The following is a 17,436-nucleotide window of genomic DNA, read 5'->3' on the forward strand; positions in this document are numbered from 1 at the left end:
GATTATAAGGCATGTCAGCCAAAGTCGGGCCAAGGCGCGGGTAGGAACATCATATGATCTCGATTTCCGTAATATGTTGACGTAAATGATGAGCACAACTGTATTCAAGGACCTCCAGATATCGGATAGAGTTACGTAGGTTGAAGCAAGGAGAGCATTCTAGTCAAGGTGCGATCTAGTCCAGCTACAAGCTCTACGAAGATACCACGTAGTGATAATTTAATGTTCAGATCATGACTATCGCGTGGGAGCTGTCCCCTAAGTACCTTCTAGAGGAGTCGGCCGTCCAGGCCACTTGGTAATGAGAGCCCAACCGGCGTGAAGACCATCAAGGCGTACCTTGGATCACACCTCGAAGTTTTCTCTGTTATGTTCACCTTTGATCGCAGCAGCGCCGACGGCCAGCACCTCGCGTTTATCAAGTTCGGGTACGTACTGCGCGATCCTCCGCCAGAGGATGCCGCCTAACATGCACCAGTAGCGATAACACCCCAATCCCCAGCAGCGAGCAGCATGAAGACTATTGAAAGCGTATATAGTATGGTATTCTTATACAAAAGGGTTTAGAAACTCCAGAGTTGAGGCGGGGATCTTCAACACGAGCTAGTTGATATGGCGATGAACAATATATTCAGCGGCGCTACTTATCCCTTTAACTGGCAGACTGGCAGTAGTCTCCAGCCAGGGATTAGGAGGCAAAATACAGCTTCACATGATATGGTTGATCAGACCCAGAATATAAAACACGAACGGTACATGATTTTACTGCTATTTTCCCCGTATTATTTGTACCAGCAGTGCCCTGAACCGAGCTTTTGTGGGTGCTTAAGTGTATCTTGCCTTTTAATCCCTGACTGGGGACTATTGCCAGTTAAAGAGATAGTCGCTACAAGATCGAACTGCTGTATACTGAGACCTTGTACTGTTGGATTTGGCCTCATCTATAGGTACCAGCACACTAGGTACCTAGAAAAAGGGGTTGGAAAATCTGCAATTTACCTGCAAGCCCGAAGCTAATTGTCGCCGTAGTAGTAGTTGATCAGATTGATAGCACGATTCGATTTTGAGGACGGGCGCGCGCTTCTCGGCTTTCTTCGACGGTCGGGATGGTTCCGGAGAACACGTCGCCGGCTCAGGCTATCGTGGCAACACGAACGCAGACGTACAGATGCTTCTTCCCTTCCGCCCATCGGAAACATTCATCATGTCGGCGCCCTCGGGAATTTCGACAATATCTTTTTAATCCAAACTTTTTTATTTACATATATAAACATGAAATCCTGAATAATATATTTAAATAAAAAAGGCTACGCCGTTGAACATTCCAAAGTTAAATCATTTCTCCTTACGCCCCGCAACGGCGTTCTCCCTCACGGCAAAAGCATCATTGATATTCTCGACGGCGACCCAAATGGCGTAAAGCGGGATGAATACCCACAGCACGTTAAAGAACACGAGGTACACCCATTTGTACATGAAGTTGCTCGTATCGAGGTTGTAGTTCGCGGTCAGCCACTCCGGGCAGAAGGTGATAAAGCCGCCGTAGAGCTCCATCGTCGCGATCACGATCATCAGGATGTTGGTGCGCGGGTCCTTCTTTGCGATGCCGTAGCAGATGTAGCAGGCAAGCGGGCCGGCCACGAAGACGGTTAGGAGCTCAAGACTGATGACGGACTACGAAGAGAGAGGTTGTGTTAGTGATATGTAGGTAATGCGAAGTGTGGGTGAAAATATTGAGCTGGATCTATCTTACCAGATCCGCACCAGCCCATCGTCGATCCGCCTTCGCGTACACCATCCAAAGCTGGGCTAAGGGGCTATTGCCGCCGGCTTGCGGGCCATAGGCGCGGTTCGTGTACCCGAGGAAGTTATGCGCGGTCGGTGCTAGCGCGTGCGGGTTCGAGACGCTAGAGAGCGGCATCCATGAGAAGAAGCAGTGATAGAGGAAGCTCCCTTCGAGGATGAAGTGGATGAGGGCATCGAATGCGTGCCATATGAATAGGAAGCGATAGCTCCCTGGCGTAGCTCGGTCAAGGACTGAGAGGGATAGAAGATATGCGGTTGCCAGAATCGCGAGGGTCGAGGCTAATGAGACGAGCGTGGTCTGGTCGAAGAGGTCAGGGGGTAGGGAGTCTTTGAAGGAAGCCATATTGGGTTAAACAGTCACTCTCAGCAGACGGGAAGTGTTGAGAAGGGTGTGGGAGCCTTTGCGAAGTGCGACAGTTTTCAAATTGGGATTGAGACAGCTGAGATGAAACACTCTGGAACAATTTCAAGTGTGGGGATTGGGGAAGCTCAAAGGCTCTGAGGACCGTGCGCATTTATGAGGCTAAGAGAGTTGCCTGAAAGGGAAAAATGATACCGTATGAAGTTATGCGGTGTTTACCTTTCAAGGTGTGTCGACGACGATAACATATTCTCTAGCCTTTAGCTACTACTACCTGGTAAGGGCCATTAAACTGCAGTACGCACTGATAGATTGCGGGAATCCTATATCACGCATTATTATGCATGTTTTTACAGGTGAGCATAGTCAACGGCATCTTTGGAATCTACGGGACATGGATCACAGGAATATAAGCACAATTTTTGGCTAATACAAATTGTAATGAGCTACCTTAGGGGTATTGTAGAGCCTGACCAAGAATATTTATCTCTAGGGAATTGATTCCATCATCCCATGCCATCTCGACAAAGGAAACCTTCTGTTTGTTCCGATACGCCCATGTAATCACAAACCCCCGATCATCTCAATCGTACAATCGTGTAGTTTAAGTTGGCTACAACAAAGAGTTTAGTGCTTGGCAGCCTCCTTGTTGACGTCGGCAGAAGTGTTGTGCTTCTTCTCGTCAACTTTGTCGCCTACGGCATCCTTGGCAGCAGAGGCACTGGAAACATTGTTAATATCCAAAGCCATTTGGAAGGTAAGTAACAAGACTTACCGAGTGCCGAGGTTGGCGTTGTTGTCCTTGGCAACCTCCTTGTTGGCCTCCTTGGAGGTGGTGCTGGCGGCACCCTTGACAGTGTCAGTGACGTAGTTAGCGGCGTTCTGAATCTTGTCCATGGTGATGGTTTGGTTGGTTGTTTGGTTTGAGGTTGATTGTTGAATGTGATTGAATAATCTTGGTAGTTGAAGTGTGAGTTGTTGGTGGTGATGATAGAGAAGAGAGAAATACGAATTGAGGAAGATGAAGAGGTTCTTATATGAAAGGTCTGCGTAGAATGTTTGTCATCATTCGGCACTTAATTAATATGGGTTTCCTCGAACTTTCTCTCATAGGCACCTACCTTGGGTAGTACGTAAGGATAGCACTAGGGACGTCTTGTGAGCAAGTACAGTACGTCATCACCTATTCAACCTTTGTGTGAATATCCGCTTTGGTTCGGGTTCCTACTCGCATGTCTTGACAAGCATGGGATGCTCACGGCCCCCAACAGCTCTAATTCCCCATTAAGCCATTAGACTAGGTACTTCCCCTGGATTACCCTGACGTCACCACTTGAGAATTACTCCTACAGCTCCTGACAAACATCAACACCGAGGTTTGACCAACATGTGAATTGCCATCTATAATTGTTACCGTAATTCCAAAGTGGGTATTTCATCATGATCAGCTTCGAAGATACCTAACTAGGTATTTTTATCGATCTGATATCTGAACGTACCATAGATTAGTACCTCGTTGAAGAGGTGATATCCAGATTTGCATGGAAGTGGACAATTGACATGCATGATGTAGCAATTCCCTTTTCGGGAACATTTGGCCAATCACGTCCCATAGGTCAAGGAGCATCTTCTCCAGAAAAAACTTAGATCGCTGCAGGGGAAACACCAAACAGAGCGTTTCCATTGGCTGCCTGATTAAGTCCGTACCCACAATGACACCATGACTTTTGAGCGTTATTTTGTGGAGAGGTCAGGGTCCTGGTCTAGACCGATATCTACGATTTCATCATCATGATCTCGATTAAACTTTCCTACCGAAAACCCCACCAATTCTTGCCTCATGTTTGGATCAGAAGGTCATGGGCAAGCCTCAATGCGTATGCAAGCCACAAGTTAAACCTCTATCTTCTAATTCGTTCCCGTGTCCAAAAAGCGGACGGAAAGGTCCGCCACGCCGAGGATTTCTTCATTTGTATTCTTCATCTCCGATCTCGATGATTCAAATATGAAATTCTCGGCTGCAGGTGATGGGTATTGCATTTCCGTTTTTGACGAATTCCTGACTCTATCGCCATGCACCCTTGTTCGAGAAGTAATGCTTTGGTAGCAGAGTTCATACTAGAAATGACGTCAAATCGTGACTTCAGTATCAGCCAACCTCCCTGCGGTAAAGTGTTGGGATGGCAGCCTCCGTTTAGGTTCTCGTACGTGGACTTGATAGAAGTTTATCCTCTAGGTATTCACAATCAAGCTATTTGAATTCGGAAAGATGAACGGCTGGGGCTAGGTGTCTATTTCGGTTCATACACTAAGTTACCATTCGCTCCTTCGTTCACGACGTTATAGACGCCCTGAAGTGAAACTGAGGCTATTAGAAGACCAACGTGGGATCCCGTCGGTAGGCGGGAGTATCCGAGCACGCAGGGCACGTTGGGCTGGGCAGGCTGGGCTAGCGGCTTACCATATGGGAATACCATATTCTGGCTCGTCTTTGTCTACTCCTTTTCGGACTTCGGGTACTCTAACTATCGGTACTAACCCCAAAGCTAAAATCCCAACGTCAGAGTGCATGTTCTCGAGCACTACCCGAGGCTCGCGGACAATTATACCTCTTGATGACGTTGACATTTTTCATGTCCCACGATGACTTCCGGGCTTTATTCTTGTGCGGGGCCACGAACTTCTCTCAGGGGTCTATCCCTTACCAGTCTAGGCTGTACTCTAGGCCCAATTCTTCGAACATTGTTCCACCTGCTGAAGAGAAGGAGTGGAAATTCAAGCTACTCCAATGCCTCTCGTGTTCCAGCTAACAGATATGACTAGCCACAAGGCGTGGACTTGTGTGTATGCCTTGCGCGTATTCAACATTTAGTACGGTTCGAAACATTCTCTGGATACTTATGGGTGTTTGGGATTAACACAATACTCCAACTCAACACACATAGTTGAAGACAAAGGTACGTTCATTTATTCATTATCTCTGATGGATCGTACGGAAACTATCGGAGTCCACTGGCAACGCCGTGTAACGCCATGCTCACTTATAACGCCAAAACCCAACACATACAAAAGTATGTCAGCCCAATATGCCGGTAAGCACACTAGGCTCATCGGCGTGTTTTGGCCAATGCTTTGGCCATCATCTCCCTACGCAGCTTGGGGACCAGCGGCTCATCATCGGAATCAAGTGGTACCGCGTTGGCAGTACGAACAGGAAGCTCATGGCCGCAGTTCGCACGAGACGAACATCGTCTCTCCGGTTCTGAATCAGACGAGAGGATAATGACAGTCGACTGACTGTTCTTCGGCGCTCGACTAGGGCTTTCTTGTTGATCCACCCGTCTAGCGGCGACATGACTCGCACTGTTCTTGGGTGTTCTTTCCGACTCAGCTAGAAAGTCGAAAGTTCTTCGGATCTTTCCTGTGCTCTTGGAAGGCGTGAATATCGGCATGTCGTCGTCCTCATCGTCATCGTCATCGTCGGAACTGATTATGTACCGCTGGCGAGTAGCTCTTGATTTGATGGGGCTTGAATTGGCGTATGGTTGATAGCGTTTCTTGTGTTGCGGGGGCGTCTTCTTTGTTGCCGATCGTCGTACAATCTCGTCTAGGGATGGCAACGAGCCCGTGGAATCCGAATCAACATCATGAATGGATGGAGCTTCGGCCATCTCTTCATCGTGAAGGGTGGCCGTCTCAGTGTCCGACTCTTCACCATCCATGAAGTATTCCACGTCCTCGTCATCCTCGTCGTCCTTCCATTCGTCTTCGTCCCAGTCGCTATCCTCCATTTCATCGTCACTCACCACGAACCCGCCATCGCTGTCATAAGGTTCATCATTGTCCGATGCCACCCTATCGTCGGCAGGTCCGAGCCTGCTTCCGACCGGGTTCTCGATAACGGGTCGAGCTCTAGCAACAGGGCGTCTCCTTGGTTGTTGCCTTGCCTTCCAGGAGAGATACCTCTCTTCGATGCCCGCGAGTTCAGGGCCCCATACTGTATTGTGGACTAACCAGTTCCATCTCCTCGGGCTGTTGTATATGACCCGTAGTTCGTGGCCTCGGTGCTGCCCGAACCAAACTTTGGTAGACAACGGGCTATATTTTTCGTCCAGCCAGGCCGTGTATTGATCGTGAAGATCTCTGAACCCTTGCAGCTACGCGATGAGTTCTGTTAGTTAATCTCGTTTGACGGGAACGAAGGTGTATGTATACATACCAACGTGTTGGGCTTCTCTCGGCTTAGACGGTAAATGGTCCATCGGTAATTATCGTCCAGCTGATCCAGTGGTGTGCCTTCGAATTTTCCAAACCACATCAATTCTTCGCCGGGCGTTTTCGGCTCTTTCGGGATCTCATCTTCCTCTCCATAAGGTTCGTATTCGGCGTAGAAATCTTCGCTCGACATGGCGTCTTCGAGCCCCGGTTCCTCGCGTTGAAATTTCACTTGACTGATACTCAGGGTCTAAAGGTGCAAGAAATGATATTTATTCTTGCGCTGGGGAAACTGAGTCTACATAGCAGGCTACAAATTAAAATGCCAGCCCTGGCGCTCTTTGGCGTACGTACGATTTCATGCGCATAACCTAGGTACTTGGGCAAGGATAACGTCTAGGCGCAAACGAGTGGGCGGCCAGGGCAATGTTTCGGGCTTCTTATCTTGTAAATATCCTCGTGATTGTCGTACGTCGTTGTCGTATTACTTTCGATAAACCTCAACTTTTTATTTATTTATTTATTTTTTTTTTCAATTGTCACAACACAACTTAGGTACCTACTGGAAATAAAACCTAGGAAAATGGGAGCTTTGCCTTATTCTTTGCTGGCAAACCGTCTTGGGTGGTTAATTGGGCGTGACTCACAGTTGGCCATCGGTTAAGCACTACCACCCTTCTGCACCCTGCACAATCCCGCCGAACCATCAAACCAGAGCTAGTTGGGCCTTAAACACCTAGTACCTGGTGTCGATCAGCTGTAGCCTTCCGGGGAACGAAACTCAATTGGTTAGAACTCGGATATACCCCAAAGAACAAGCAAGAAGCCAATGGAACATTGCCATTTCATCGCCATTAAAGGTTATAGCACTTCGGATACCAGCAGTAAACATCTACATAGATGCTTTTTGCTAGGCAAAAGTCCGGCGGTGTATATTTTGTTAGAGTTGATATTATCTAGGTATCATAACAATCATAACAATCACTAGATGCAAATATCAAAATTGCTGACATTAAAAAAGCCATATCATTAAGACCAACGCCTCAACATGCACCCGTAGCACCTGACTAAGCCTGTTACCCCTTTTCCCTCCTTAACCCCACAGTACCTTTAAATCTAGCTCAAGCTACCAAATGCATGTACATAGAATTGAGTAATAATAGCTCTAGCAAAATGATTAAGACATCAGTCTACTACCATGGAGACGTCAGTCAACTTTTTTGTTTTTTTCTTACTTAGATCTGCCCACATCGATCATCTTTTTGTTAGCCCTTTCCAACTTGGCCCTTGCTTTCTCGTCCAGCAAATTGAACCAAGCTCGCAAATGCGCCACATAGGCCGTCTCCTTCTCGTCGTACTCGACGGGAGGGCCCTTGATCTGGGGCGGTTCGCCTTCCTGGTCGAAAACGGCCCAGCTGGATTCGTCATTTGTGCGTAGGCCGTATCCCTTGTTGTGGATTGATACGACCGTAAAGTTTCGAAGAAGCACTACATCGCCAGCCTTGACGATAGGTAGCGTCTCCTTGTGCGGTCGATAGAGATATACCTCTACGACCGAATAGGGGCCGATGGAATAGTCCGTAATAGTAAACGACATCATGAATTCACGCGGTCCGCCCTTAGCTCTCTGTGGATCCGGGGGTTGCATCATGGCGATAGCTATCACGCTTAGCTTCTTTTGAAGATGCTGTCGTAGAACCTTCAGAGATGTGCAATCCGGCAATTCGTCCCTGAGATGGCGGACTAACTTGAGTTTCGCCGCTGTCATGGAATTGCTCTCTTCTTCTCCCTTGTTAAAAGAGGCTCTAGCTAGCTGCACACTCGGATCCTCTACTAGAGCTGTAGAATCTTCGACAGGAGGCTTTTTCCCATTTGCATGAGTAATCTTGGTCGTATCGTGCTGTCTCGACTGTCGCTTGGAGGCGTTTGCAGCTCGCGCAAGCTGCACACTCGGGTCCACTTGTGATACTTGTTCAGGAGTATCGACATCCTCCATTAAAATAGCTTGCTGGGTTTCTTGTCGCTCTTCTATCCGGTTTCCGAGTTCTGGAGATGGGCCTCTTGAGGTTAGATGCCTCTCCAAGTGAGTCTCATCTTCATTGTCAGTGGTATTAACTTCGTCGTCATAATTATCGGATTCATCACCAATCTCATGTTCATTTGGCGTCTCCATGTGTTCGACTTCCTCAAAATCCTGAGAATATTCCAAGATACTAGCTTGTAATTCCTCGTCCATTTGCGACACAAATGATACGCTAGCACCATTTGTATCACTCTCGACATCCGAATGTATATCGCTTCCTACTTCGAGTTCACTCATAATCTTGGAAGTGGACTCGGTGAAACTCGCTTGTGCCATTTCACCAACGCTGACCTGAGTCTGGAAACTTAGACCTGGCGAGACTCGTAAGTGGGGAAGAGGTATGCTTTCCTCGGCATCTCCCTCCAAGGGGGTCTGCTGCCGCGAAGTTGAAGTAGACTCCACGTGCTGTTCCTCGACATGGATTGAGGCATCTTCTATAACTGTAGAAGAACCTTTCATGGTAAATGATTGTTCGGCTGAGAACGAAATGTCGCGAATGTTAACATCGACAGGCTCTGCTGCGTTGTTGATTTCACTGGGTATGTTGACCTCCATTAAAACACCAGCCGGAGGTACTGATGCTGTGGCGTCCCCCGTTACTTGGGTAGCTCGAGGCGTCGGAAGTTGACCAGCTGGTATTTGGGAATCTGTATTCAGGGTGCTTCCGTGTACCACATCATCCGTCATTTTCTCATCAGTAGGCTGAGATATGAACGAATGTATCAGAGGGGATGATGGGGCAACAAGTTCAGTTCGCCTGTCTTCATCCACCTCCATAGGCTGCGGGTCTGATGTACCATTTGATAACGTAGACACTAGCTCGACTGGCTCATCTTGCTGGGTATCTTGGGGTTCATGCTCGCCTTGTTCTGATGCGCCTTGCACATTATCCATTAAGGACTCATAAGCTTCAGGCGACGTCGAAGTAACTGCCATATCATCTTGCATATCGAGCTCCGCTAATTCGTTGTTGGCCTTTGACTCGCTTTCTACCACTCGGCTTAACATCTCGAGTCCTTCAGCCGCAGATTGTGGTGCCATAACTCTATCCTTTTCAGCCTCATCATTTCTGGTATTGTTGTCACCGTCATCATCCCTATCTAGAATAGAGATAGTATCTGCCTTGTCAGGCTGTGGTGATCCTCTCTGGTCCATAGACAGATCATTGGTACGCGGACTCTCAAGAATAATGGGGTTCTGTTGATGTTCCACCTTAGGAGACGTTGCAACATCTTCGCCTTCAGAGTTTTCCGCCGCAGCAACACGGTCTTCTTCTGGGAACTCTTCCATACTATTGTCTTCGTCGAGTGGGGCTTCGGATTCTAAATCGTCGGATGAATGCACCGATATATCATCTTGTACTTCGTCGTCTCCATTCTCCTCCCCATCATCACTTTCGTTAGCCTTAGCTTCGTCACCTTCGTCCTCTTCACCTTCACTTTGTGCAACCCGTTCAGTTGCTTCAGCTGATATGTTAGTTGGTATGCTTTCCGGTTGGATTTGTAACCCGGTATTATTGCTAAGGTTAGATGGTGGCTGCGGTTGACCATCTTCGTCATCTTCACTTTCATCCTCTGACGATGAAATGAGGTCAATAACCTGAGCTGTCGATTGTGATATAGGTTGAGGCGATGTTTGAAGTTCCGCATCATCCTCATCCATATCATATTCACTATCATACTCGGGGTTTTCTGCGTCCTCATCCTCGATTTCGTCATCACCCTCTCCTTCCCAACTTCGACCGTCGTCAAACTCGGGTTCCAGGTCATGCGGCCGCAGATCTTCATCGTGACTATCGTCCTCGTCGTCGTCTGGGCCAGTATAATTCCTTGTATCATAATCACCGCCAATTTCATCGGCCTCGTATTCAGGTTCATCGTCTTCCGAATATTCAGCGTCAATTTCATCCTCAACTTCTGCTTCCTCATACATATCTAGGTCGTCGGCATGCCCCTGCATGACTGTGTCTTCTGCAGCTGTTGGCGGCGGTGGGCCCCCGTCCGAATCGCTCTCATCTATGATAACTGCGTTATCTATCGACTCGCCCTCGGTACTACCGAGTCGATCAGCCGATGACATCGCGGCCTCTTGAGGTGGCTCATTGATTGTAGTCCATAAGGACGGCCCTGCGTCTGCCGCTGCTGGTATCCCGGGGCTGAATGTGGTTGTCCCTACAGGCATGGCTTCTTGGGAGAAGGGCCGGTGATCATCTAAATACGATGGAGGGTAGTCAAGATGTCCTCCTTCTGGATTAGGGCTAGCTTGCTCTTCGTTCTCCAGGTCTAAAGGCGGGTAGGCCGTGCTTCGCGAGAGATCTTGAATTGGGTAATTTTGCTCATCGGTCGGTATATTACCATTGAAGTCCTGTTCAGTAGGGTCAATGGCAAGATTGCTAGGCTCACTCGGTGATCGTTTATGGCTCCCAGATCTTGCAACTCCAAGTCTATCAGGTCTCTGGTCATCGTACTCCCCAACAAAATTATTAGGCGGCGGTTGTTCGGTAGCATTCGGATAACTCGTAGGAGGGAGTTCCATAGACCTAGGGTCCCAGCCTTGTTGAAAATCGTTGCTACCAGGATGAAAGTGGTCGGTATGGTGAAACGCAGGTAACTCGGGGCCGTGGCTAGGAAGTACATCACCAGGATCGAAAGGCGGAAGGTGCACAGGTGTTGTAGTCGGCCACTCGCCATGGAAGGTCCCTTGGACGCCGTGATCCACCATACCTTGACTAGGCTGAGTGGCATGTTCTCCCGGCGTCGGATTTGGACCATTTTGCGCTTCTTCGGCGCTTACTCCCAAATGGGTGCCTATATAAACCGGCGAGGGCATGGGGAAGTCGATATCCATAGTTTGGCATCCTTCGTCGGTCATTTCTGGTCTTGGCGGCGAACTCTCGCGGTTCTGAGGCGAGGCTGGCTCAGGACTGGGAGATTGGCTAGTGTACTTCCATGCACCACTTTCGCGGCCAAATCTGGACCTTTTTCTCCCTCTCCCTCTCACCCCACCATCCTCTTCAAATATGTCGTATCCGTCTTCGAACAGGGAGCCATATGACATTCGCGCCCTCTTAACGAAAGCTGGAGAATCGAATTCACCATCCTTGAGTCTTGCAATATGTGTCTTACTAGGCGGAGTGAGCGTTTCGAGGCTTTGGGTCGAAAAATCCTCGACATGGCTTGTTTCAATCGGTGGCGTTTCAATTTGGGGTTCAGGTTCTGCTGGTGAGTTATGGTTAACAGTAATTGGTTTGGTTTCCCCGGTCTCAGCCAGGGTGACCTAGGAGGAGAGAATTAGTTAATATCATAAAATTTAGATGTAGACATCACGCATTACCTGAAGTAAGAGCCTCTCAGAGAACTTTAGCTGCCAATCAACCCCAGCGCCCGGCAGACTCTGGCGCTTCTTCACTTGCTCCGGTTCCCATTCGGCGCCGTCCAAACTCACGAGGACCTCATCGTTACTACTTAATCCACTTTCACTAGCAGCCTTGGCAGATGCGCCAACCAAATTAATGCGAATTTGTCCCTTATTTCGGCGAAGACGGTAATCAGGCTCGGCGAGGATAAATGAGAAGGTGCCTTTTACAAAGCTGTAAGGCCAAGTGATGGTGACCACGCCACGGACAGCACGAGATGCTGGATCTGCAAGCTCTGGGTTTAAGTCGGCAATAGGGGTTTTACTTGCTACGACAAGCTGCTGAAGAGCATCTGACGCGTTTGCGGTGTCCATGACGCCGGCATAATTCAGTCGCGGCACGATCGCGTTCGATGGTTGTTCGATCACGTAGGTGGATGGGGAATTCGAAGGCGGCGCATTTGCTCAGATCTTGCCGTGATGAGATAATAAGTGTTGTTTGATTTCGTGTGCAAATACTGCCTTCAAATGGCGCAATATCGAGGTTTCGCGAAGAGGTAGATAATTGTGTATTATCGGAAGTTAAGTTCTAAATCAATGTTGGAATTGATCTAAAACAGCTGAAAACGTGAAGCTACAACCAGTTGGAGCTTCTAAAGTTCACACAAGGTTCCAGGGATGTAGCTGCCAACCTTAGTGGAGTGCACCTTGTGCGCCTCATTTCATTAGCCACACTTTTGCCTAATGCAGAAAATATGGGGTTGCAAGACTCAACCTTGCTTAATCCTTGGAAATTTACAAAGAGTAAAAGCCAAATAATTACAACATCAACGATACATGAATTCTCTCTAGTCGTTTCGCTAGTATTGGACAATATTGAGGGCTTCCTACAAGCCTGTAACAGACGTAGTCATATTGGCTTACATCTTACTAAACAGAGTGACACATTACTGATTGCTAGTATGGAACAACATTCCTTCGGCCTACGTACGTTGAACGATATCGCCGAAAACAGGTGTGTAAGGCTAGCAAGTATCACAATGAAATCGCCGGTGTCCAACTCATAACCGCCCCTGAGAGGCGACAAGTGCATTTGGACATCAATCCCACCGCACCTTCAACGAATATGAATAACAAAACATTCATTCTACGGAAATGGAAACAAACTAGTACCCGTATTCCTACCTAGTATTTATATCCAGTTCAACTGTAAGTGATGGTCCAGTTGCCAGGAAGCTGAGATAACCCTAACTAGACGTCAGTAATTATGTTTTGGATATTAAAGCTAGATGCTGGACAAAGTTGTCCTTTTGAAAAATAACGACTTACATCCGTCGTACTTCTCAGGGACAGTTTGGTTGAGCGTACACCGCATCGCCTCTTCCGCCGACTGTGACTTGAGCTCTGAGCAGCGATCGTTGCTACACCTAGCATCCAAAGCTCGCTGCAATGCGTCGTCCTTCCAACCGAAGATATAGTCACCGTGCTGACCGTAACCCGTGCTAGATGTCCATTGTTGTCAGTTATCACGCCTCCCTACACGTGCTCGAGAAAGGCAGGAGCCTACCCGTCTCCCATGCTATACACAAAAGGTTGGGACCCATCTTCGGGCCACATATCCGGGTCGTTAAATTCTCGGGTGTCCCAAATGATTTCGTACATGAGCTAGGATTTCCCGAATTAGCTTGTTAACGTTCAACGATAAAATTTCTCCCAGAGATAGGGATGAATAGAGCGCCACTAACTTGAGGTAGTTTGACGGGATGGCTAGCTGGGCAGGGGCCACTGCTTTCAAATGTTCCTGTCTCGGGGTATGCGACGTGGCTCTTGTGGTCGGGCGAGTCAACGTTCACTCCATCCCAGCAAGTTGGAAACGTAATCGTTGTGCGAATACCGCCGTTACACATTTTAGAAGGAAGCGATGCCGTGTCATCGCCAGTACAAGGAGCGCCTCCGAACGGCACCTGGTTAATCGTGGCAAAACATCGATGGCAGAGTTGGCGCTGCTGGCCCTCGGCTTGCCGTAGCATCGCGTCCCCGACCAACATGCGGAACCCCTATTCCAGCACGACTTGTCAGAGTAGCACCACCTAGATGGAGGTGGAATATACTCCAGGTTCAAAGGATTGATCCTTTCTCAACTTACCGGCTTGAATGCCGTGACATTACTCTTTCCATCATATGGCGGAATATAATACACTGTCAACCCGCCATCAGCCTTGAGGCCCATATTAACCAGCTGTGGTACACGTTTCAAAGTCCCATTGCGAGCTTTAAAGAACAAATTGGCGGTCCAGTAGTTCGAAAAGTCTTCCGAGAAGCTGCATGAAGTACAAGTCGACTCCTTAACTGGGTCATACTCAACAGGCGTCATAGTTGCTGTGAAGGAGTTACCGCCGCCAACTTGGTGCATGTGTGGCGATTGATTCATCCCCGGGGACACCAGCGGATCCAGACGCTCGATTGTTAGCTTCGAGCATGAGAATCGCATCATCTGCTGCGCGTAGGCGGCATCCGGCGCTGACAAGAGCGCCGCCAGAGTTGCAAGAGAGCGCCACTGCATCTTTTGGTTCCCCTATATGTTAGGTAGAAAATTGACGACTATGTCAAGAAACACCTAGGTAAGGTCTACCAGGCAAGAGCAACACAACCTGTAGATTACACAAGGATGCCTTTATGCCGAACACTCCAGCGAATAAACAGAACACACTCTCCTACCCCCATATTCCACTTGCGCGAATCGGCGGTTTAGTGCGGGAGTCCATGCGCAAATACACAAGCGGTTCGTGAGGGAAACTGCCGCAGATGAAGAGTAGCCGGATAATTTGCTTGAAAGGCCAGGGGGAGGGATATATTCCTAAAACGATTGTATCCCATCTTCTAATTGGCCAAGGCAATCTTCCTCTAGTCAATACTTAACAAGCACCCATACATCGCAAACCCAACTCTTGCGTACCTAGGTAGGTAGGTAGATAACATGCGATCTCCTGAGAATTTATAGGCTAAGTCATTGTACTATGCTTATCAAAATTTGGAATATGTGGTCTGTTTGGGGACTTTTCATTCATTAGAAGGTATTCTTATCTAATTATTTAAAATGTTTCGAATGTTGGAGCTTCTTTTAGGTTTGGAGATAAGCCGTCGGTATGTCGATCTTGGATAGGATTAAGAGCGGTCTAAAGACATAATATTCGATTACATTGCCTTTTTTCGGTGATGACGATTAACGCCGACGGCTACTCAGCACCGACTCTCACCAAAATTCCAGCTCTGCATTATGTAACCCGATTTGCATTCGGGGATTAGCATCAGCTATTTCTTTGTCTATTTTAATTCTACTGCATGTCATTCTCACTAACTATCCTGACACATTCTCATCTCCGAAAAAAACGCATTAGGTGATCAAGCACTCCATACACCTAACACCTCTACCCGAACATAATTGACTTTTACTCAAGATGGACATCGGCTTTAGGATGGACCTCATCGCAGCGTCATGGCATCAGCCGTTAAGTATAGTTAAAGTCCACATTGCACTCTCAAGGCATGGCTACGGTTGAAGAAATATAAAGATACGAACAAACCGACCATGGCTTCATCAACTTGGTTCTTTAGATTAATCAACGCTCCTCGCATATCTACACTACATCCCAGACCTAAATTTCAGCAACTCTCATATATTCACATATCATCTCATTCAAGACACTTCTCTCAAAAACCAACCCAGGTTCGCATTCAAGACAACATGACTGGCAACGTTTGGTTCATCGCCGGAGCGAGCAACGGCTTCGGTCGCGCCATCGGCTTCGAAGCTCTAAAACGAGGAGATAAGGTGGTCGCTACATCGCGTAACCCTGCCAAGATGGCCGACCTCAAAGAAGCCGGCGCCATGGTGTACGCTCTCGACGTAACCGCCGACGATGCGACCATACAGGCAGCACTCCAGAAGGCGATCGACGCCTACGGCAAGATCACGCACTGCATCAACGCCGCGGGTTACATATTAGAAGCTTGCATCGAGGAAGCCTCGTAAGTCGTCGCCAATGAAACCTCAAGTTGACAATGCATTAACATAAGAATATTAGGCCGAAGGAAGTTTTCGACTTATTCAACACCAATGTCTTGGGCGTCATGAACGTGACGCGCAATGTCATGAAGCATATGCGCCCTCAGCGGGAAGGTGTAATTGCCAACTTCGGCAGCCTGGGCAGCTGGCGAGGCGGCCCGGCGGCCGGATACTACGCATCGGCGAAGTTCGCCATGACCGGATTCACCGAGTCGCTGTACGAGGAAGGAAAGGAGCTCGGCATCTCCGGCGTCATCATCGAGCCGGGATACTTCCGAACGGGGTTCCTCAACACGGGCGGCGGCAACCGACTGATGGCGGCGAACCCGCTGACCAAGGAGTACGAAGGCACGGTCGTGGCGGCGACCAAGGCCCGGCTTAGCAGCGTCGACAACAAGCAGCCGGGAGACGTCGTTAAAGGCGCCAAAGCTATCGTCGACGTGCTGACGCGGACGGGAGTCGCGGAGGGCAAGGAGATCCCCATGAGACTTGTGCTTGGTGGCGACGCGGTGGCGGTCATCAAGGACAAGATCGCGAGGACCGAGGCCAATCTTAAAGAGTGGGAAGATGTTATCCTTAGTACGGACCACGACGATGTCAAGAAATGAGAAGCATCCTATCGCATCAGAGCAGTCAGATATATTAATCACTTCAAAATGTAAGGTTTAGAAAGGGGCGTTAGCTAGTAGAAATATGTGTCTTTTTTTCTTAGAATTAAATTTGTAAATTATTGAAGAATCTCGTAACCATTGGAAGATGATGTGAGCTTTATGCCTACTACCAGGTAGATTTGTCCATGTTAATAAAGAGCCATATTAATTGTGTAATATGGGCGTCGACTTAATGCCCTCCCCGAGCAATTGATTACTCCCTAATGCGCTAGCGCGCTCGACTTAGTCTACCATACAAACCCCTATACAAACGTAGGTACTTTTTATACCTTAGCTCAGCTGCCTACCTACCTACATACCTACTACAGGTAAATTTATTCAAGCTAATTTTGACAGTGTATTTGAGGTCCTAAAATGTTCAAATCAGGTTTCATATGAGGCTTTCAAGCAGGAAATCCGCCGATTAAATCTGATTTCTGCGAATATTACTCTAATTAAAAACAGGTAATTATCTTTGACTGTACGCGTATTCACGTGATTTCGTGGTTATATAGCCATGATCATAAGGCAGACTGTCCAAAGTGCCGTCAAAGCGAAACTCTTCAGCGAAATCGCGGGCTCGGAGCACCCCAGTGCTTTCCGTGATGACTTAAGAGTCTTTCCTCTTCCTGAAGAAACGGATTTCGATATCCCCCCGCTATTAATGATTTTGAACCCCTTCCGCCCAACCATAGATGCTTATTACCCTTCACTTCCCACGATCGAGGAACTGTTAATTGCTGCCTTGTGCCGAACTGAGCCTACATGAACATTTACCTTAAGAGATGTCTAGGTCCTCTCTTATGATTTAGGATGTCGTTTCCCCGGCTTGCAGCAACAAGACATCCTTATCCGAGGAGCACACTACTGTAGGAACTTGTAAGATAACAGGAACAATCGA

The 17,436-nt window shown here is 48.0% G+C and overlaps 6 protein-coding genes across 6 annotated transcripts; 1 reads left to right on the forward strand and 5 right to left on the reverse strand.

Moving 5' to 3' along the window:
• Positions 1–732: 732 nt before the first annotated feature.
• On the reverse strand, positions 733–2,252 carry F4807DRAFT_405610 (Emopamil-binding protein). Its single transcript, XM_047996234.1, has 2 exons — positions 1,754–2,252; positions 733–1,674 (listed from the first exon to the last, which is right to left on the reverse strand). The coding sequence occupies exons 1-2, from the start codon at positions 2,147–2,149 to the stop codon at positions 1,336–1,338; spliced, it is 735 nt and encodes a 244-aa protein (XP_047859557.1). The 5' UTR covers positions 2,150–2,252; the 3' UTR covers positions 733–1,335.
• Positions 2,253–2,591: 339 nt separating this feature from the next.
• F4807DRAFT_405612 (glucose-repressible gene protein) lies at positions 2,592–3,348 on the reverse strand. Its single transcript, XM_047996235.1, has 3 exons — positions 3,289–3,348; positions 2,943–3,213; positions 2,592–2,888 (listed from the first exon to the last, which is right to left on the reverse strand). The coding sequence occupies exons 2-3, from the start codon at positions 3,062–3,064 to the stop codon at positions 2,795–2,797; spliced, it is 216 nt and encodes a 71-aa protein (XP_047859558.1). The 5' UTR covers positions 3,065–3,213; positions 3,289–3,348; the 3' UTR covers positions 2,592–2,794.
• Positions 3,349–5,125: 1,777 nt separating this feature from the next.
• Positions 5,126–7,158, reverse strand: F4807DRAFT_18510 (uncharacterized protein). Its single transcript, XM_047993615.1, has 2 exons — positions 6,387–7,158; positions 5,126–6,324 (listed from the first exon to the last, which is right to left on the reverse strand). The coding sequence occupies exons 1-2, from the start codon at positions 6,573–6,575 to the stop codon at positions 5,275–5,277; spliced, it is 1,239 nt and encodes a 412-aa protein (XP_047859559.1). The 5' UTR covers positions 6,576–7,158; the 3' UTR covers positions 5,126–5,274.
• Positions 7,159–7,491: 333 nt separating this feature from the next.
• F4807DRAFT_18524 (uncharacterized protein) lies at positions 7,492–12,454 on the reverse strand. The gene is made up of 2 exons (XM_047993618.1): positions 11,799–12,454; positions 7,492–11,741 (listed from the first exon to the last, which is right to left on the reverse strand). The coding sequence occupies exons 1-2, from the start codon at positions 12,192–12,194 to the stop codon at positions 7,614–7,616; spliced, it is 4,524 nt and encodes a 1,507-aa protein (XP_047859560.1). The 5' UTR covers positions 12,195–12,454; the 3' UTR covers positions 7,492–7,613.
• Positions 12,455–12,954: 500 nt separating this feature from the next.
• Positions 12,955–14,727, reverse strand: F4807DRAFT_18544 (uncharacterized protein). The gene is made up of 5 exons (XM_047993619.1): positions 13,966–14,727; positions 13,565–13,876; positions 13,387–13,484; positions 13,149–13,321; positions 12,955–13,066 (listed from the first exon to the last, which is right to left on the reverse strand). Exons 1-5 carry the CDS (start codon positions 14,380–14,382, stop codon positions 13,023–13,025), a joined length of 1,044 nt encoding a protein of 347 aa, XP_047859561.1. The 5' UTR covers positions 14,383–14,727; the 3' UTR covers positions 12,955–13,022.
• A 453-nt stretch (positions 14,728–15,180) lies between these two features.
• On the forward strand, positions 15,181–16,623 carry F4807DRAFT_405628 (NAD(P)-binding protein). Its single transcript, XM_047996236.1, has 2 exons — positions 15,181–15,848; positions 15,905–16,623. Exons 1-2 carry the CDS (start codon positions 15,409–15,411, stop codon positions 16,491–16,493), a joined length of 1,029 nt encoding a protein of 342 aa, XP_047859562.1. The 5' UTR covers positions 15,181–15,408; the 3' UTR covers positions 16,494–16,623.
• Positions 16,624–17,436: the final 813 nt, after the last annotated feature.

This window comes from Annulohypoxylon truncatum, assembly GCF_022578515.1.
Source record: "Annulohypoxylon truncatum strain CBS 140777 unplaced genomic scaffold F4807scaffold_1, whole genome shotgun sequence".
NCBI lineage: Eukaryota > Fungi > Ascomycota > Sordariomycetes > Xylariales > Hypoxylaceae > Annulohypoxylon > Annulohypoxylon truncatum.

Excerpts from the sequence above, each read along its gene's own strand:
- F4807DRAFT_18544 (XM_047993619.1), bottom strand. The coding sequence starts at position 14,382 with ATGCAGTGGCGCTCTCTTGCAACTCTGGCGGCGCTCTTGTCAGCGCCG. Across the intron at positions 13,877-13,965 it reads ATGTCACGGCATTCAAGCCG|GGGTTCCGCATGTTGGTCGG; the intron begins GTAAGTTGAGAA and ends GTGCTGGAATAG. Across the intron at positions 13,067-13,148 it reads CCCTGAGAAGTACGACGGAT|GGTTATCTCAGCTTCCTGGC; the intron begins GTAAGTCGTTAT and ends ACGTCTAGTTAG.
- F4807DRAFT_18510 (XM_047993615.1), bottom strand. The coding sequence starts at position 6,575 with ATGTCGAGCGAAGATTTCTACGCCGAATACGAACCTTATGGAGAGGAA. Across the intron at positions 6,325-6,386 it reads GAGAGAAGCCCAACACGTTG|CTGCAAGGGTTCAGAGATCT; the intron begins GTATGTATACAT and ends CTCATCGCGTAG.
- F4807DRAFT_405628 (XM_047996236.1), top strand. The coding sequence starts at position 15,409 with ATGGCTTCATCAACTTGGTTCTTTAGATTAATCAACGCTCCTCGCATA. Across the intron at positions 15,849-15,904 it reads GCTTGCATCGAGGAAGCCTC|GCCGAAGGAAGTTTTCGACT; the intron begins GTAAGTCGTCGC and ends TAAGAATATTAG.
- F4807DRAFT_18524 (XM_047993618.1), bottom strand. The coding sequence starts at position 12,194 with ATGGACACCGCAAACGCGTCAGATGCTCTTCAGCAGCTTGTCGTAGCA. Across the intron at positions 11,742-11,798 it reads CTGAGAGGCTCTTACTTCAG|GTCACCCTGGCTGAGACCGG; the intron begins GTAATGCGTGAT and ends CTCTCCTCCTAG.
- F4807DRAFT_405610 (XM_047996234.1), bottom strand. The coding sequence starts at position 2,149 with ATGGCTTCCTTCAAAGACTCCCTACCCCCTGACCTCTTCGACCAGACC. Across the intron at positions 1,675-1,753 it reads GATGGGCTGGTGCGGATCTG|TCCGTCATCAGTCTTGAGCT; the intron begins GTAAGATAGATC and ends CTCTCTTCGTAG.
- F4807DRAFT_405612 (XM_047996235.1), bottom strand. The coding sequence starts at position 3,064 with ATGGACAAGATTCAGAACGCCGCTAACTACGTCACTGACACTGTCAAG. Across the intron at positions 2,889-2,942 it reads AACGCCAACCTCGGCACTCG|TGCCTCTGCTGCCAAGGATG; the intron begins GTAAGTCTTGTT and ends CAATGTTTCCAG.